The sequence below is a fragment of the Camelus bactrianus genome, chromosome 10 (genome assembly GCF_048773025.1).
Source record: "Camelus bactrianus isolate YW-2024 breed Bactrian camel chromosome 10, ASM4877302v1, whole genome shotgun sequence".
Classification (NCBI taxonomy): domain Eukaryota; kingdom Metazoa; phylum Chordata; class Mammalia; order Artiodactyla; family Camelidae; genus Camelus; species Camelus bactrianus.
Genome location: NC_133548.1, coordinates 10,911,526 through 10,930,958, shown reverse-complemented (window position 1 = coordinate 10,930,958; position 19,433 = coordinate 10,911,526). Strand labels below are relative to the sequence as shown.

Genomic DNA, 19,433 nt, shown 5'->3' with positions numbered 1-19,433 from the left:
ATCAGAAAGGTATGCAAAAAAATTCCCTAAAAAGTATGTTGTCCAATGTCTTTAGTTATTTTGCAGTGGTGAGTACATCTCTGCTTTTCAGTCTGTGAAAGCAAAATGTAATCTTTCTATTATATTTCAGAATCCAAAGGATCACTTCCTTCCTTTGTATTTTTTAGCTCTTCCTGGTCAAGGTAGTATCATAGAAATCCCCTGTTCATTCTATTCACCTACTGATGTTGAGTTCTGAAAACAGAAACCTAGAAAACAAACTCTAGACCAAACTCTCTACGGCAGATTTCCTTGGCAAGGAAGTTATGTCAAAGTCTAAAGTTAGGCTTCTCTCCACGTCCCTACCTCTATCAACTGGAATTTGCCTGGACACCCAGAGAGTTTGAAGTCTGGGACAAAGTGGTCATTGTTCCTCTTGTGATGTTGTGTACGAGAAAGATCACTTACTGACCTTGTATTCAGTCTCATTCTCTCCAGCCTGCAGTCAGAAATTCTGAAAAGATATGTAAGAGTCAAATACTGAAAAGTTGAAGGTTATGTTGATATAAATATTAATATATTAACTGCTTTGTGAAGTCATTGCTGGTGTAAGATATGAGAGTCAACTGTTGAGACGCAAAGAAGCCACTGGATTTGCGTGGCACTGAGCCAGTCTTGGGTTTAGATGGACTGACTCACTTGCAATCCTGCCAGAGCATCAGATATGTTGAATAATGTTAAATGCATTTTCCTTGCAAAGTCTAGAAAATTCTAGTCAACAGGGTCACTAGCCTACCAGATCTTTAAGTAACTGTGACAATGGGAAAACATCCTCTTCTTACACCTCTTAAGGGCATCTTTGATTTCCTTGTTTCTCAGGCTGTAAATCAAAGGATTCAGCATGGGGATCACCACAGTGTAGAAGACTGATGTCATCTTGTCGTAGCTCAGAGAATTATCAATGCTGGGGTGCATATAGACAAAGAGTCCTGATCCAAAGAAAAGGGTCACTGCTGTCAGGTGAGAAGCACAGGTGTTGAAGGCCTTGGACCGGCCTTCAATTGAGCTGATCTTCAAGATGGTGGCGATGATATAACCGTAAGATATCATGATGATTAAGAGGGATGCCACACCAAAAACCACTGCTATCACAAACTTTATGACTTGTAGGAAAAAGGTGTCAGAGCAGGAGAGGACTAATAATTGAGGCAGGTCACAGAAGAAGTGGTTGATAACATTTGGTCCACAGAAGTCGAGCCGAAGTAAAGCACACAGTTGGATTAAGGAGCCAAAGATACCAGTTATATAGGCTCCAACCACCGTCTGCACACAGAGGGTGGGGGACATGAAGGCTGTGTAGAGCAGAGGGTTACAAATGGCAGCATAGCGATCGTAGGCCATGGCTGCCAGGAGACAGCACTCAGTCAGACCCAGGCTAGAGAAAAAGAAGTATTGCATGGTGCACCCCATAAAGGAGATTGATTTATGCTTCTTGAAGAAGTCCAAGAGCATCCTGGGGGCTACAGTCGAAACATAGCAGATGTCCAGCAAAGACAGGTTACTGAGGAAAAAGTACATAGGTGTGTGCAAATGGGAGTCCATCCTAATAAGGGTGATGAGGCCCATGTTCCAGGACACCGTCATGAGGTAGATCCCTAGGAATACTGAAAAGACTACAATGGTGAGCTTTGGAAATTCAGAGAATCCCAAGAGAATAAACTTTGTAATTGCTGTGCTGTTCCTTCCCCCAGCCATTGCATTGATGATCCTAGGGTCTGTAGGGAAAGAAGAGAATAAATCTCTAAGTCAATTGTTACCCCAGTTTCTATTAGAATAAATTGCTTTTATGCATGCTGAACACAGAATCAAGAGAGAGATTGAGCCATTTTAGAAGAAATAACTGGTTAACTTTGCCCCTAAACAATGGTTCTCCCTGTCAATTTTCCCACATATAAAAGAGGATAGTTAACACTTTTCATTATTAACCCATCAACCTCTTACAAAGACAAAAGAAAGTAAAATAACATTTGGAAAGCCCTTCTTAAAAGATACTTGAGGGGCAGGAGGGTATAGCTCAGCAGTAGAGCACGTGCTTAAGCGTGCACAAGGTCCTGAGTTCAATCCCCAGTACCTCCATTCAAAATAAACAAATAAACTTAATCACCTTCACCAAAAAAAAAAAAAAAAAAAAAGAATAGAAAAAGATACTTGGGAAATTTTAGGACATTCTTAACGGGATTTTAACTCCTGCATATAGCTTAGTGACTAACAGCATGGCCTTAGATGCCACCTAGCTATTTTTGAAGGTAGCTCTGCTATCTGTAAGCTTCATGACTCTAAAAAGGTTGTCTGTTATCTTTTTACCTACATTACTTCATCTAAAAAACAGAAAAATAATTATAATAGAATCTATCTCATAAGGTTTATTTGAAGTTAAATTAGGTCTGTTAAGTACAGTGCCTGCTGTGCATAAAGTATTATATGAAGTGGAGTGAGCAGGGCGTATCTTTCTAATATAGTTTTAAAGCATTCATTTGGTTTGCGGTAAATTTTTAAAGTGTAAATTTTAAAGGGTTTGTCATGCAGATAACACGCTCTGACTACAGTTTGATTAAATTTTAAATCAGTAACACATGGAGAAATATCACAACTAGAGACAAATTACATATTTCTAAACTATTCAGAAGTCAAATAACAAATTGTAATGAAAATTTTAAAATATTTGTAACTTAAATGTAATGAAAAATGCTATTTATCAAATCCTGTGGACTTTTTAATTGAAGTATAGTTGACATGTAACATTGTATAAGTTTAAGGTATAGAATGTGTTGATTTGACACATTTATATATTGCAATATGATCACCATTATAGCTTTAGCCAGCATCTCTATCATATCATATAATTGCCATTTCTTTTTTTTTGGTGAAGACATTTAACAAGTCTTGTGGATTTAACTAAAGATGTGCTTAGAGAAATATAGGTGTCTTAGATGCATATAAAAGATGAAAAACTGAAAACAAATGGTCTGACCATAATTCTTAGACAGTTAGGAAAGAACAAAAATATTTTAATTAAGTATAAAGAATTTCAAAGTGATACAAGAAAATCAGAAAAATATCGAGTTACCTAGGGGGCAGATAACAGCCCAGCCTCATACTTGATAACAAGATTCAACAGTGGAAGAGAGAAAAGTGATGTTTGCAAAGTTTGGGGACAAAGAAAGTGTGATGCCCCAAATTTGGTGCCCACTCAACTGTCCTTCAAGAATGAAAGCAAATTTATATGCATTTTTAAACATGCGAGAACTCAGAGGGCACCTGTGCCCATTAGCTCTTCTCAAAAAAAATCTATCGGAAGGTGAAGGTAAACAACCCAAAAAAAAGAATGGGGAAAATAATTTGATTGTAAATAACACTTTACTTAAAATCTTAGCCTTGTGTAGATACAGTAAGTAAATAAAAGAGAAAATGCAATAAATAAAATTCTTTTAAGTTTACATCTTCGTTCCTCAACCTACTACAAACCTATGCCCAGATCATAACTGAAAAATTCATGAGTAGTCTTATATGAGATACCCATTTCTACAGTTTGGGGGAGATGGAGAAAATGAAAAGTAGACAAATTAGTGATAGGAGCCCCTGCATTTTGCCTGTTGTCTTGAATCTGCGGAAGTTCCTAAAATTCATCCAACTGGACTCTTCAACATCTTGCCTTCCTATACTGTTGCAGTATGGGAGCAGAGGAGGGAATTTCCTACACAGGTTTCTCTCTAGCCTTTCTGCAGCTCAGTCATCACAGCCCGAAAATTATCCCCCTATAGCAGAGCTTCTCAACCATGGCTGTATGTTAGAATGACCTGGTGCACTTTTTAAAGCAACAGTGATCAAACTGATTAAATCAGCCTCTCTGGGGCTGGGGGCCAGACATCAGTATTTGCTAAGACTCAACAAATGATTTCAACGTGTAGTCACAGTTCAGTGTCCATAAGAATCATCCTGAAGGCTTATTAATACACAGGCTTCTGGGCTCTGTCTCCAAGAATTTCTGACATGGTTGGTCTGAGTGGCATCTGACAGTTTGCATTTCTGACAACTTCTCGGGTGATTCTGATGCCACTGGTTCCAACAGCACACTTTGAGAACCACTGCTCTAAATAATAAACATGTTAAATGAGCTTTTGTTGCTAGAGTATAAACAATTGTTTTTAAAAAGTACGTAGAATTAAAGGTCACATTGGCCCAGTATCAAGTGTAGCTAAAGCAAGTCACCTCTCACATCAACTATTATAATGTTTAAAATCCTTCTGCAAAGACAGCAGCAGGTCTGCAAAGATGGCAGTGACAATTTTTAATATTTCATGAAGCTATTAAAATTGTCTTTTTATGTAAAATAACACCATTAAATTGCCTTGGAGTAAAATTACATCAACTCCTCCTGGCTATTCTATTTCAAACTAAGCTAAAGTTTCAACTATCTCTGTTGAATATAAATGAGAAATTAACTACTGAGAAGCAGAGTATGTTTGCTTCCACCATTTACCAACTTGATGATTTTTGGCAAATCACTTCGTCTCTGTGTGCCTCCATTTCATCATCTGTAAGAGAAGAATTATCACTTAACAGGGCTTTTGTGAAGACTTATTTAAGTATAGTATATAAAGTATATAATAGAGTACTGGTCACATAGTAAGCTCTCGAAATGTTATACTAATAATGAATAACAGTAACTATTATATGCTAAAGGTATTTGCTAACTAAAAATCTTTTACAGGGGAAAAATGAGATTATTTGGTAGTGAAAATCTGGGGTTCCTGGGCCCAGATTGTGAGCTATCAGAAAACCTCCATGTCTTCCATTCCTCACTCTTTCTACTTGCTAATATCTGAAATTCCATGTTGGATGTTTTCCTTTAGGCTCAAATACCTTGATTTCTGTTAAAGTTCAAATAATTCCATTGAGACAGAAAAGAGAGAACATGGTTATTGTGAGAAAATTAAAAAGTAAAAATAGTCATTGAACCTAGATGTATGAGGTCCCTGAGCTGAGTGCATAGGGTTGCAAGAAGAAAAAGAAAGCCAAATTGTCCCATTCTTATTTTACTCACCCAGATTGTCTCATATATATTCTGACAGGTGTGTCTTGGTAAAATCCGAGAGGCACTGCTGCCATGGCAGCCTTTTCCTGGACCTGTATCTGAACTCTGGATGTCCAGATGTACGTAGGGTTCTTTCAGGAGTTAGAGGACACAAACATAATATGAGCATTAAGGATTAACTTCCCCTACACTCTGGGCTTTCAGCCATGGATCCTGCTAGCCATCGCTGTACAAGAGGTGCTTCCAACTCAAGATTTTCTCTTAAATGTTTCCTTGGGGTCCAATGTAGGGAGAGAGGAGGCAATTAACAGAAGGCAACTTTTTGGTTAATTATGCTCTAGAGTGATGGATGGTGAAACAGAGAAATGTTCCCAGTTGATTCCATTTCTCCACATTATCATGTGAACCTCACCACCTTGTTGAATCAATTTCCAAGTTTCCCTTCCAGACTTTTAGAACCATGAGAACTGGGAGGGACTCTCAATGCAGAGTGATCATAGCATTTATTATCAAAACTGGATAATTTTGGTCATGAAAAGGAGTTATTAATAATGAGATCAGGACAACAAGCATAGAGCAGGATTGTCCCAGGCAAACCAAGTTGTACAGTGAACCAGGTTGTATGGTCACCCAACATTTGAAGTCTTTATCAGAATAGTCATCCATTGTGGTTTTGGTGATTATGTGGTTTTGGTCTCTGGATGGACTTGCTTGGGTTGAATTCAGATTTAATTACTTACCAGCTCTGTGACCTTGGTTCTTTTACTTAATCTCACTGTGCTTCAGTTACTTAATCAATAAAATGGAAGAATATGAAAATGAATATATGTGTGCACTTGCATGACTGGAATATTGTGCTGTATACCAGAAATTGACACATTGTAACTGACTATACTTTAATTTTAAAAAATAATAAAACAGATGTGATAATAAAACCACTACCTAAAAGAGTTGTAATGAACTTAAATAATACCTGTACAGTATTTGGAAGCACTCAGCAAATGTTAGAAATCCTACTACTGCTAACATTATAATTGTTGTGATTTTGTTACCAAGTCCAAGCTCATACTCCTCCCAACACAACAGGCCAATAAATTGAGAGATGAGTTGTTGGGGCAAGGAATAGTGACTTTATTTGGAAAGTCAGCAGACCAAGATGGCAGACTACTGATCCAAAGAACCATCGTACCTGAGTTAGAATTCAGGATTCTTTTATAGTAAAAAAGGAGGGGGCATAACTAGCTGCTGCAAAATGCTTAAGGAATTTCTGTAAACCTCCAAAATGTTATTCTCTGTTCTGCAACTTTTTATCTGTATGTGAATGAAAAGTGTTATACCTTCAAAAGTCAAGCACGAGAGGCAGAGCTTTGAGAAGGGGCTATTATGTATATTTCAGGCTAAAGGCAACATTCCTTTACAAAGGTGCAGAGAGAGCATGACTGAGCACAGGCAAGAGAGCACAATGGTTAGAGCTAAAGGACTATATTTAATTTGGAGTCATATTTGTTCCTGTCTGTTACAATTTTTCCTTTTTCTTCTGTTCATACTTTTACAAAAATTGAGATCATGGTATATGTACAATTCCCTATTCAGCCTTTGTTATAAAATACTACTTTCATGTTTTTAAAACTTGGTAAATTCTATTTTAATGTTTGCATACTATACTATTAAAATTTTTAATTTAGTTAATGGTTTTCTTGCTATATTGGCTCTTTACCTTATATTTTGTTTTATTTATCTTTTATAATATAAATGCAACCCAGATAGTCCTGATCTCACTAATCTTAACTATAACATCATATTATACTTGCTTTTTATTTAAAAAATTAACCTTATTGTTAAAAATAATCAAATACAGAAAACAACATAAAAATAAACAGCTTAAGGAATTACATGAGAACACCCTTGTAGCTACCACCCATGTGAGAAGACAGCACTCTTACTACCTACCTCAAAAGTCTCCTACATGCTCTATCCCAATCATACCCCCTTCCTTCCCACCTACAGGTAGCCACTATTCTGATTTAATAATCTCTTGATTTTTCTTTATAATTTTATCACTGAAGTGTACATACCTAAAGGTTAACATGAGTTTTGGCCTTTTTTAATGTGCTCTATGTGTGTGTGTGTGTGTGTGTGTGTGTGTGTGTCTGTGGTTCTGTCTCTGTAGCTTGCTTGCTTGCTCCCTCTCTCTCTCTCTCTCTGAAATTTATGTTTTTCCTTTGGAACTTCTCACAGTCTGCAGTTTGCTAATCGACTCCCCATAGTATGAATTAATGTGTTTTTCCATCTTCTGTATTTCATGTAAATTTGCAGTTGGATATAGGGGCTTCATATGACTCAGCTTTGATGGTTTCAGCAAGACTACCACATAGGTAATATTGCCCATTTGTTTTTAATATCCAGATTTGGAAGGCACGAATATCCATCCTGTGTCGCTTCATACATCCAGTGCTTCACCTGGCTCCCATTTCTGAGTACTTATGGGAAGCCATGAGAAGTGGTCTTACAGATTCATCCTGGTTGTTACATGCCAGCTCAGTGGATTTTTAAAAGCTTTTCTCTGCTTCTATTTTCCTCTCCAGTAAGTAAATTTCACTGGAGTTTATTCTGATTATTTAAATATAACTTCTTGTTTTAAACTTGTGTAACTTTCATGTGAATGATGGTTTTTCTCTCTCCTTACCCTATCATTGTCCACTACAATGGGATGAGATGGCTCATGTTAGAGAATGTGTACCTACCTATTCAAATAACAGAACAAGAAAACAGGAAATGAAAAGAGCAGGTGGCTTTTTCTTTCCTAGGTCAAAGACACAGTTAATATTTTGTGTGGAGGAGGGAGTGAGCATGAGGCAAGATACTATCGTGCCCAAGTGAAGTGGGTTAGAGGCCTTGCAGATTGGTTGTAACAGCCACAACTGGGTCTATAACAAAAAGCTCCAGAAACGGGTGCAGCCAAGAGGATCTGAAGAAGTGAAGCATCTAATACAGATAACCCTTTGCACCACTCAGCTTTGTTCGTGCCTTATGATCGTACCCAGTTCCAATACTACAATATGGAGGCTTCATTTCTGCAGGAACTAGATGCCCTCATTTCCTCCCAAGAGGGGAGATACAATCAATAGGGTTACTAAAGCAAGTTCTGTCCTTGCCAAAGCATTTAGATCTGAGGTCCCAGCTGATTAATCTCATCCCTCTACCACTGATTTCAGGTTTCCCTCACTCTTAGCCATTATTTCAGCTGGTCTAGGTTGCCTGTCTAGAGGGTTACCCCACACTTACATCCCTGAAGAGTCTGAGCTCTTCTGGTTGCCTTGCTATTCACAGTTCTTGGTTGCTATAATTGCCTATTCACTGTTCTCCCAGGCATAGAAGATGCCCCAGTGAATCCCCTGAGTTCCAGAAATACTCCTTCCAGCCCCTGTTGTGAAGCAGAAACCTTAACTCCTCATGATATTCAGGTCAACTATCCCCACTATGCAGTAAATTCTTTCTTTGCCTGCTGGTCTACCAGCATCAGAGGAAAGTCTCAGCTCATTGGACTCCTTCTCTGTCCTCTGATGGAGGTGTTTTCCCAACTTCCAACTTGGTAGGGAGGGCCTAAGTTTATGGGGGGAAAAAAGCACAAATCACAGAAGTGTCTCACTGGAAATGACAGTGAAAGGGTGAAATCTTGTTTTCATTCTTTGGTTCAGGAAGTCATTACAGCCAAGCCACTGGGAGAAGGCACCACATATTATGTGCTTGTGTGGTGGACATGCAGCTTCCTGGAAGATAGTGCCTCAACAGGTCTTTTCCTCTGACACCTCAATTCAGCTATTAACCCAGATACTTCTACATAATTACATACAATATAAAATCCCTGGATCTCATGGTTATACTCCCATTGGCCACCTCCTCTGCCACAAACTGTGTCCCTTGAGCCAGGTCAATTTCATATGGGATAGATTAGGTGTTCTGTAAGAGCTCAGATGGTGGTACTGGCACAGACATTGCAGGCATGGAAGGCAGACCTGTGTCAATAGTATGTGTCTCAAGGAAGTGTAAATCACTATCCCCTCCAGGGTGGTAGAGTTCACTATAATACACCCACTACCACATGGTTGGCTGTAATACTTGAGTCGTGGTACCCTTCAAAGGGCTCAGGTTTGACTTATCTGCTAGCACACTGAATACTCAGTCAGATCAGTAGTTTGGCCTTGATGAGAAGGAGCTTGAGCATTGCCTTCAACCTTTCCATCATGCTCACTTTCTGTCCATGGTGGCCATGAATTGGAGTTTACAAGGAGAGAGGCTGGATGATATCTATGCTATTGCTGTCTATCGAAGTGTTGAGAACTTCCACTGCAATGGATGCTCTCTGGTGGGCATTAACATGTGAGACAAATATCCATGTGTTTGTATCCATTTCCATAGGTCCATCCACATACTTCTTTGCTGGATGTTTTTGTCTCCATTCTTCCAGTCTTGCTCCTTCCAGGCTCCTGACCAGCCAGTCAAGCTACCTGGCACTGATTAGGAGTCCATGTATATCCTTAACTCAAATGCCTTCTCCCTCAGTGCAAATTGGACAACCAAGCATGCTTCTTGGAACTCTGACCACGGGGAGGATTTTCCTTTGCTACCATCATTGGCCCACTGTATTTGTATACTGTATTTGTATCTGCTGTACAGTGAAAAGCAACTTTTTAAAGTAGATATGCCAGTGTACACACTCATCAGCAGAAGATGAAGTCTGTATTACTACATGGTCAAATCAACACTTGATATTGTCCTACTTCTCAGTTTTTACCTAAATAGTGGGTGTGAAATTGTGTTGCTCTACTACTAATGAGGTTTAACATCTTTTAATATGTTTCAAGATCATTTGTATTTTGTCATGGAATTCCTATTGATCTATTTAGCCCATTTTAAGTAAGACATTTGCCACGTTTTGTTCCTAGGAGTTTATTAACATTCTAGATACTAATCTTGTCAGTCATACTTGTATTAGGATCTTTTCCAATGGGGACTGGATCTTTGAGGGATTCCTAGCAGTCTCTTAATAATGAATATATTACTCTTCTTGACTTGGAAACATGTGGGCTAACCAACAAGTTATCTGTTTTCCACACACCCAATGTTCAATGGTGGAATATGGATAGGATAATGGCAGTAAACACACCTCTTTAGGAAGTAAAAGAAGAGAAGATATACGGCATGCATTGGTCCATAGCAATCCCAAAATCCTACTAGGCATGTCTTAGGAGAAATCCTCACACTGAGAATGTAGACTGTTCCATCATTAAGCATTGTTTCCATTCTGCCCCCATCCATTATTTTTCATGATACTTAGTTCCACCTTCTGCAAAGTCCTTACTTTGATGTTTATCCTCCTTGGTCACATTTGAATAGGAAGTCAAAGAATGTCTCTTCCTTGGGGGTCTGGTCAGTTGTCTCAATCTGTTTCCTGGCCATTGAAGACTGATGTTCCAAGGATTCTTTTCAGTCTCAAATAAGCAAATTTCTTTTACTCTAGATTAATAGTTGACTTCTTATCTACTTATTCAAGTCAGTTCCACAGACCATAAGCTATATTCACATTCACAATTAGTTTCTAGATCTCTCTCTGTATATATTTTATATATATATATATCAAATATATATTTCAGATATCTCAGGTCTTTTGGGCTTCTCTGTGAAAGTCACATTCTAACTCCCTAAATTTCTTTAATAGGAACTATTTTGTCAAATTAAAAGATTTACTGAGCATAACCTTCAATCATTTAGAATTTATAACCATGGGATGTGATGACGACTTCCTTGATTTGGTCCTTGATGCAAGGTTCAGTTTTATTCACCTTTTTTTCCCTCAGAGTTCTTCTCATTTTTATCTTTACAAGTTGGAGATAAAGCTTCTCCTCTAACTCTGCAAGTCCCCAAATTTCTTGTCTCTTTCATTTTTCCTTGCAAACTGACTACTTGTTTTGTGAGCTTGTCTCATTTCTGTGGAACCTTGTTAAATGCATCTAACAGCAAACAACTCACGCTAGAAGCATTCTGTTTTCCCATATAATCTCTCTTTCGAGGATATGGTTCCTGCTGACTGTTTTCAGATCCCCAGATGGAAGCCCAGCTGGTACTTGCTGAGAGAACCTCACCCAAAGATCCCCTCATCTGGTCTGCAAGGAACGCAACACCCTGAGTGCTAACCTCAAACCTCCACCAACTTTGTGCCAGCTCGTTGTGCATATTCCCAAATGTGGCAAGAGAGTGAGTTTCAGTAAACAGCAAATATGCTCAGAAAATCAGACCAAGGTCTGTGGGCAAGGGAAAAACCACAACTTAAGCTATAATTGTTGCCAAATTCTTGAAAACAAAAGAGGTTACTGGCAGCCATCCTGGTAAGCTGTAAGAACCAGATGAAGACTTGCAAGCTTAAGAAATCAGTTGCAAGAGAAAGCAAGAAGTGTGGAGCAGATGTATTCATAAAAAGTTGGAGAAAGTCTCAGATGTAAGCAAAAGCAATGAAAAATGTCTCTCATCCAAAGACAACTAGTAAAGATGTGAGGAGGTTTCTACTACTCATACACAAAAATAGCAACTCAAAACTCCAAGTAGCATGAAGAATCCAGGAAACATGTCATCACCAAAAGTTAACAATAATCCTCCAGAAACTGAACATAAAGACACAGAATTTTTCAAGCCATCTGATAAATATATCAAAATAGCTGCTTAGAGGAAACCCAAAGAAATACAAGAAAACACAGAAAGACAATTCAATGAAATCAGGAAACAATACATGAACAAAGGGAAAGATTTAACAAACAGGTAGAAATCATTCAAAAGAGCCAAACAGAAATTCTGGAGCTGAAGAATTTAATAAATTAAATGCAAAATGAAATTGGGAGGACCTAAGATAGAATATGCCAAGTGAAAGAATCAGTGAGTTACAGGATAGGAACTTCGAAATAACACAGACAGAAGACAAAGAAAAGAACGAAAAGAGCAAAGAAAGCCTGCGTGATCTATGGAACACTGTGAAACATACAAATATTAAAATAACTGGAGTTCTAGAAGGAGAAGAGATGGAGAAGGAGGCAGAAAGTCTATTTAAAAATGTAATAGCTGAGAACTTTCCAAATCTGAAAAGAGACATGAACAACCAAGTTCACAAACTGATAGATAACCCTGTTATCTCAGTGCAACATAACCTTTTCCAAAATATATTATAGTGAAACTGTCAAAAATCAAATACAAAGGGAGAATCTTAAAAGCAGAAAAGGGGGAAAAAAGAGTATAACCTACAAAGGAATTCCCATTTGGTTTTCTGCAAATGTCTCAACAAAAATCCTAACAGACCAGGGGAAAGTGGAATAATATGTTCAAAGTGTTGACAGAAAAAATTGCCAACCAAGAATAATCTGGCCAGCAGTTATCCTTCAGATAAAAGAAAAAAATAAAGACTTTTCCAGACAACCAGGAGCTGAGGGGGTTTATCACCACTAGATCTTCTTTGCCAAATATGGTGAAATTAGCTCATCAAGCTGAAGTGAAAGACACTAAATAGTAACATGAAAACATATTCAAACATACAACACAGTGATAAAAGGCAAATACACAGAATTACAATGCTCTAATTCTGTTAAGATGAAGGAAGAAGCAAAATTGTCATTATTTCCAGATGAAACAATCTTACATATAAAAAATCCTACATATAAAAAGCTATTGTAAGAAATCAACAAATTCAGTAAACTTCCAGGATATAAAATCAACATACAGAAATTAGTTGCATTTCCATACTAACGTCTAGCAAGAGTTCTATCTCCTAAGGAAGTTATTATGTCCCCTTAGGAACAGACTTCTCTCGAAGTCAATGCTTCAGAAAACATACATGTGCCTGAGTGAGAGGAGCAAATATCCTTTATTCATGTTACAGTTTCCTTGGCATAGGATAAGCCCCCACATTCCCTCCCAGAGTTTCAACAATTTCCCTCTTCTAAATCTTGTACACGTGTAAACTCATGGAAGATTTGGCAAAGGCTCCAAATATGTCTGCACTTACAGTCCTTAATTAAACACAATAATTCATGCAACTCATTGAAATTGAGACTCCCAAAACATTCATTAATACCCCAATGAATCTCCAAGGATAAAATGGAAATGTAACAACATCTGGTTTATATCAGTTTGTTCCAGTATAGACAATCTTTCAAATCGATAGTGAATGCTGCTATATATTTTGCTACTCTTTTTCATCAGACCACAATGACCAAAATCTTTACATCTTCCTTCAGAAAACAAAACTGGTCAGAACTGATAACACTGCCTATCTCACTATCTATTTCTTCTCTTGGCCCTTGAAGATTCTTGGAAGTAGTCAGCATTAAGCAACACTATAAATTCTACTCTAAACTATGTATCACCCTATGCAACCATAAATCTCTAGGACAGAAAACATTGAACACACCCAATAAGAATAAAGGTATACCAGTTTTCCATATTCATTTTCAGTCTCTGCAATATTGAATATTCAGTAACTCTATTATTACAATAAATTATCACACAAGTCCCCTCACATAAAACTTGAACAGATGGTTAGGATGTCAGAAATGATTGGAGAGTGTGATCCCACTGGGTATGTCAAACAAAGGTAAATTTTCCGGATTAAATGGAGGAGAGAAAAAGAGGTCTGAGTCCCACAATGTCAGAAACAGCTATTGGCTGTGACATGGATTTCGAACACTATCTCCCATTGGAAACCCCCACTGGACTCTAGATTCAAAAAATTACATCATCAGACCATGAATAAGTAGTACTGAAGGAACCAGCTATTTCATTCCATTCCTCTTTATGATTCAAATCATGTCCTCCTTCCTTAGACTATAGCTAGTTGAAACTAGGATGTAACCAAAATTTTATTAGATAATTAGCACTGAAAGTGGCCTTACACAAACATTAGCTATCTTCAGACTGGTCTTCCTGGGAGGCACAGTCAGACCAGTTGTACAGCTTTGTTTCTGTCCAAAAGGCACACATCCCCTCTCTGGGTTCATTCTCATTCTCATCAGACACACATAGTGGACATCAATGGCCACCATGTCTGGATTTTGCTACATCAGAATACTTGAGAGACAAGGTTTCTACATTTCTGGGGTTCATGTCAGATATCTCTCCTTCAGAGTCAGAAGCCCAAGACTGAATAAGGCTCAATTTAAGAAGCAAAAAAGAAGCAATAAGGTTCTAAATCTTCATGTTTTACAAATACTTGTGAATATATTAATAAATGATGAGACCACTCCTCATGTAGGATGAAAATAATGAGCCCCTAGAACTTAAAAATATTGTGTTTATGTGGCATCAAGTTGACTCTTGGTCCATTTTGGCATGTTATCCGTGTTAAATGAAACTTTCTTTGTCCCAAGGCAGTATGAATTTTGTTATAGGTCATTCATATGAATATTATTGTGTGTTAAAGTAATTCTAACAGGAAAAATCTGTCAGAAATCTCAGTCTGTGACCTCAGCAACACCCTGTCTTCTTTTGCAACCTCTTCAAGGCATCTTTGATTTCTTTGTTTCTCAGACTGTATATCAAAGGGTTTAACATGGGAATCACCACAGTGTAGAAGACCGATGCAAATCTATCAAAGCTAGAGGAACCACCAGAGCTGGAACTCAAATAGACAAACATACCTGAGGTATAGAAGAGGCTGACTGCTGTCAGGTGGGAAGCACAGGTGTTGAAAGCCTTGGACCTGCCTTTTGCTGAAGTGATCTTCATGATGGAGATGACAATGTAGACATAGGATATCATGATAACTAGGACATTTATTATCCCAAAGAGCATTGTTAATATAGCAGTCAAGAGCTGTAAAGAGAAAGTGTCAGTGCAGGACAGGACTAACAGCTGGGGCATGTCACAGAAGAAGTGGTTGATGACATTAGGCCCACAGAAGTGGAGCTGAAGCATGGCACACAATTGGGATATGGAAGCAGAGAGTCCAGCCATATAGGATCCCAGCACCATCTGAACACAGAGAGTGGGTGACATGACTGATGAATAGAGAAGTGGATTACAAATGGCAGCATATCGGTCATAAGCCATGGCTGTCATGAGACAAGACTCACTCAGTCCCATGGTTGAAAATACAAAGTATTGAACAACACAACCCACAAAGGTGATAATTTTCTGCTCCTGGAAGAAGTCGTAGAGCATCTTGGGTGCTGTGGAGGTCACATAGCAGATATCTATGAAGGACAGATGACTGAGGAAGAAGTACATGGGTGTGTGGAGGTGAGAATCCATCCCTATTAAGACAATAAGGGACAGGTTCCAAATCAGAGTTGTAACATAAATTACCAGGAATACAACAAAGAGAACTGCTATGATTCTGGGGAAGTCTGAGAATCCCAAGAGGATGAAATGGTTGATCTCTGTAATATTTCTCCCCGAAATCATTGGCTTGGTGCTCCTAAAATCAGAAAAAAAGACAAGAGAATGCACTGCTGACTCAGGTGAAATAGTAGCATTACAAATTTTTATTCCACTGAGCACTGGAATAAGAGGAATCCTTCACTGTCCTGGGGGGAAGACCAGCTTTTCATCTTGAATTGCCAAGAAGTATCTTCTCTTTTTTAGATTCCACATATAGGTGATATCATATGGTACTTTTCTTTCTTTTTGTAGCGTACTTCACTTAGAATGATGATCTCCAGGTCCATCTGTGTTGCTACAAATGGAATTGTTTTATTTTTATGGCTATGTAGTATTCCATTGTATAAATATACCACAACTTCCTTATCCAGTCATCTGTTGATGGACATTTAGGTTGTTTCCATGTCTTGATTATTTTAAATACTGCTGCTATGAACATTGGGGTGTGTGTATCTTTTCAAATTAAAATTCCTTCTGGATATATACCCAGGAGTGGGATTGCTGGTAAGTCTACTTTTAATTTTTTGAGGAATCCCCATACTGTTTTCCATAATGGCTGCCCCAAAGCTGAGCTGACTAGGGAAGGACTATCTCTGCCAAAGCAAACCTGTAAAGTCTAGAAATAGAGACAACTTACCCAAATGTGCAGATATCAACAAAAGAATCAAGGATAACAAAAAATCAGGTAAATATGACACCACCAAAGGAAACTAATAAAGCCTTAATAACTGATCCTAAAGAAATGAAGTTCTATAATCTGTCTGACAAAAGAATTCAGAATAACTCTCTTAAAGAAGCTTACTGAAATACGAAACCCAAAGATAGATAACAAAATAAAATTAAGAAGACAACGCATTAACAAAATGAATAAAATGAGTTCAACAAAGAAAGAGAAACCATCAAAAAAGAAAACAAAAACAAAAATTCTAGAACTGGAGAAGACAATGACTGAAATAAAGAAATCAATAGAGAGTTTAAGAGCACACTCAACCAAGCAAGAAGAAGGAATCAGTGAGCTAGAAAATAAGTCATTTAAAATTATCCAGTCAAACAATCCTCCCAGACTTCAAACAATATTACAGATCTACAGTAATCAAAACAGTGTGATATTGGCACATAAGCAGATATATGAATCAATGGAACTGAATAGAGAGCCCAGAAATAAACACACACACACACACACACACACACACACACACACACACACACACACACTCTTATGGTCAATTAACCTTTGACAAAGGAGTCAAGAATGTATACAATGGAGAAAAGAAAAGAAAAGTCTGTCCAGCAAGTGATATTGGGAAAGTTGGACAGCCACATGTAAACCAATTAAGTTAGAACACTCTCTCTTACACCATACACAAAAATAAACTCAAAATGTCTTAAAGACTTAAACATAAGACAAGATACTATAAACCTCTTAGAAGAAAACATAAGCAAAACATTCTCTGACATAAATCTTAGCAATGTTCTCCTAGGGCAGTCTACCCAGGCAATAGAAATAAAAGCAAAAATAAACAAATGGACTTAATTAAACTTATAAGCTTTTGTTCAGCAAATTGAACCATAAACAAAACAAAAAGACAACCTACAGAATGGGAGAAAATATTTGCAAATGATGAGACTGACAAGGGCTTAATTTCCAGAATATATAAACAGCACGTACAACTTAATAACAAAAAAACAAACAACCCAATCCGAAAATGGGCAGAAGACATAAACAAGCAATTCTCCAATGAAGACAAACAAGTGGCCAATAGGTACATGAAAAAAAATGTTCAATATTGCTAATTATCAGAGAAATGCAAATCAAAACTACAATGAGGTATCACCTCACAGCAGTCAGAATGGCCATCATTCAAAAGTTGACAAATGATAAATGCCAGGGAGGGTGTGGAGAAAAGCAAACCCTCCTATCTAGTTTTTGGTGGGAAAAAAACTTCTTGGTATGGGTCCTGACAATGATTTTTTTGGATATCCCACCTAAAATACAAGCAAAAAGTCAAAATCAACAAGTAGATTTGTATCAAATAAAAATTCTTCTGCACAGAAAAAGAAATGATCAAAAATAAAAAAGAAAAAGTGACCTGTGGAACAGGAGGAAATATCTCAAACCACATATATAAGGAGTTAATACCCAAAATACATAAATAATTTATAGAACTGAATAGCAAAAAAAAATTCAATTAAAAATAGGCAAAGGGCCAAAATAGACATTTTTCCAAAGAAGACATCCAAATGGCCAATAGGTACAAGAAAATGTGCTTAATATCGCTAATCCTCAGAAAAATGTAAATCAAAACCTTCATGAGATATCACCTTGCACATGTTAGAATGGCTACCATCAAAAGGATGAGCCAGCAATTACCATTGAGGATGTGGAGGGGAACCCTGTGAATTGTTGTGGGAACGTAAACTGGTGCAGCCACTGTGCAAAACAGAGTGAAGTTTCCTCAAAACACTAAAAACTCCATATGACCCAGCAATTTCACTTCTGTGTATGTATCCAAAGGAAATGAAAGCACTGTCCAGAAGAGATAGGTGCACCTCACCCCCATGCTCACTGCAGCCTTATTTACAAGGGCCAAGATACTTGAATGGATAAAGAGATTATGATATATACATATTTCAGGCATAAAAAATACCTTGAGAGCATTGTGCTAAGTGACGTAAGTCAGATAGAGAAAGACAAATACTGTATGATTTCACTATATATTGGGGGGAAAAAGCTCATACAAATGGAGACCAAATTTGTGGTTCTCAAAGGCAGGGGATGGGGAATGGGAGAATTGGAAGAATATGGTCAAAAGTGTAAACTTCCGGTTATAAGATAAATAAGTTCTAGGACTGTAATATACAACATACTATAGTTAACAATACTGTATTGTACATTTGAAAGCTTCTAAGAGAGTACATTTTAAAAGTTCTCATCACAAGGAAAAATTATATCTGAATAAGGTGATGGATGTTAACTAATTTTAATATGGTAATAATTTTGCAGTATGTACTTAAATTAAATCATTATGTTGTACACCTGAAACTTATACAGTTATATGTCAATTATATCTCAGTAAAACTGAAAAAAAAAGAGTTTTAGTTCTGATATCCTCTCATTCTATGAATTTGTCGCAGTAGCTTAAACTCCCTTAGTCTGATTTACTCACAACAAAGTGAGGACAAGAGCCTCTGAATTATGGGGTTAATGGGATATGAGGAAATTCATGCAAATGCTCAGCAGACAACCCAGTACCCAGTAATTGTTCAATAGCTGTTGGCCATGATTATCATTGATTGCTCAGGGATATCCTTGAATGACAGCTGCACCCATGAACAGGAATGCCAGGGTGCTAGAGTTTCATGGGTTAATTTGGGGAAATTCCTGAGACATCATCAGCCCTTAGACAGGCAGGCATCATTGCCTTTAGGCAGGTGTAGATTCAGACCTCATTTAGAGGCAAGTCAAACTACCTGGGGCCATGAAGATAAAACCACATAAATTATTTTCAATTTAGTTTGCTTGAGTTTGAGCACACTTGGGTCACTAGAAAACCAGCATCAAGCTATCATGAGCCTCGATGTCAAGATTCAAAGTAAATACTTTAATTCCTAAATATTACAAAGGTATATTTCTATTTTTTTGTTGGTACAGTCAGCATGTCACAACTCACTAGCAGATTTGTAACAGATTCCAACTATATGCTCTGTTCCATAACCCAAACTGTCCTTCCTTGAGATGAAAGAGTAAATCAATGCTAGCAGCCAAGGGAATCTTGGAAAAGATTAATAATTAAAAGGATTTGAACTTTGAGGTATCAAAAATATTATAAACATTGATAATTTATTGTTCTTATTAAAATAGATGTGTCAAAAGAACAAATAAAAATTTAAGAAATCAATTTAGATATTGGTAAGAATTTAATATTTGATAAAAGTATTT

At 37.4% G+C, this 19,433-nt stretch overlaps 2 protein-coding genes and 1 long non-coding RNA gene across 5 annotated transcripts in view; 1 reads left to right on the top strand and 2 right to left on the bottom strand.

Annotated features, from left to right (window-relative positions):
• The window catches only part of LOC141578938 (uncharacterized), a 56,651-nt gene that overhangs the window by 33,541 nt on the left and 3,677 nt on the right, over nucleotides 1-19,433 (top strand). The window lies entirely within an intron of this gene.
• Nucleotides 79-2,088, bottom strand: LOC105070165 (olfactory receptor 5AN6-like). The gene has a single exon (XM_010956480.3). The coding sequence runs from the start codon at nucleotides 1,732-1,734 to the stop codon at nucleotides 772-774; it is 963 nt and encodes a 320-aa protein (XP_010954782.1). The 5' UTR covers nucleotides 1,735-2,088; the 3' UTR covers nucleotides 79-771.
• LOC105070065 (olfactory receptor 5AN1-like) lies at nucleotides 12,527-18,233 on the bottom strand. Its single transcript, XM_074373011.1, has one exon. The coding sequence runs from the start codon at nucleotides 15,515-15,517 to the stop codon at nucleotides 14,579-14,581; it is 939 nt and encodes a 312-aa protein (XP_074229112.1). The 5' UTR covers nucleotides 15,518-18,233; the 3' UTR covers nucleotides 12,527-14,578.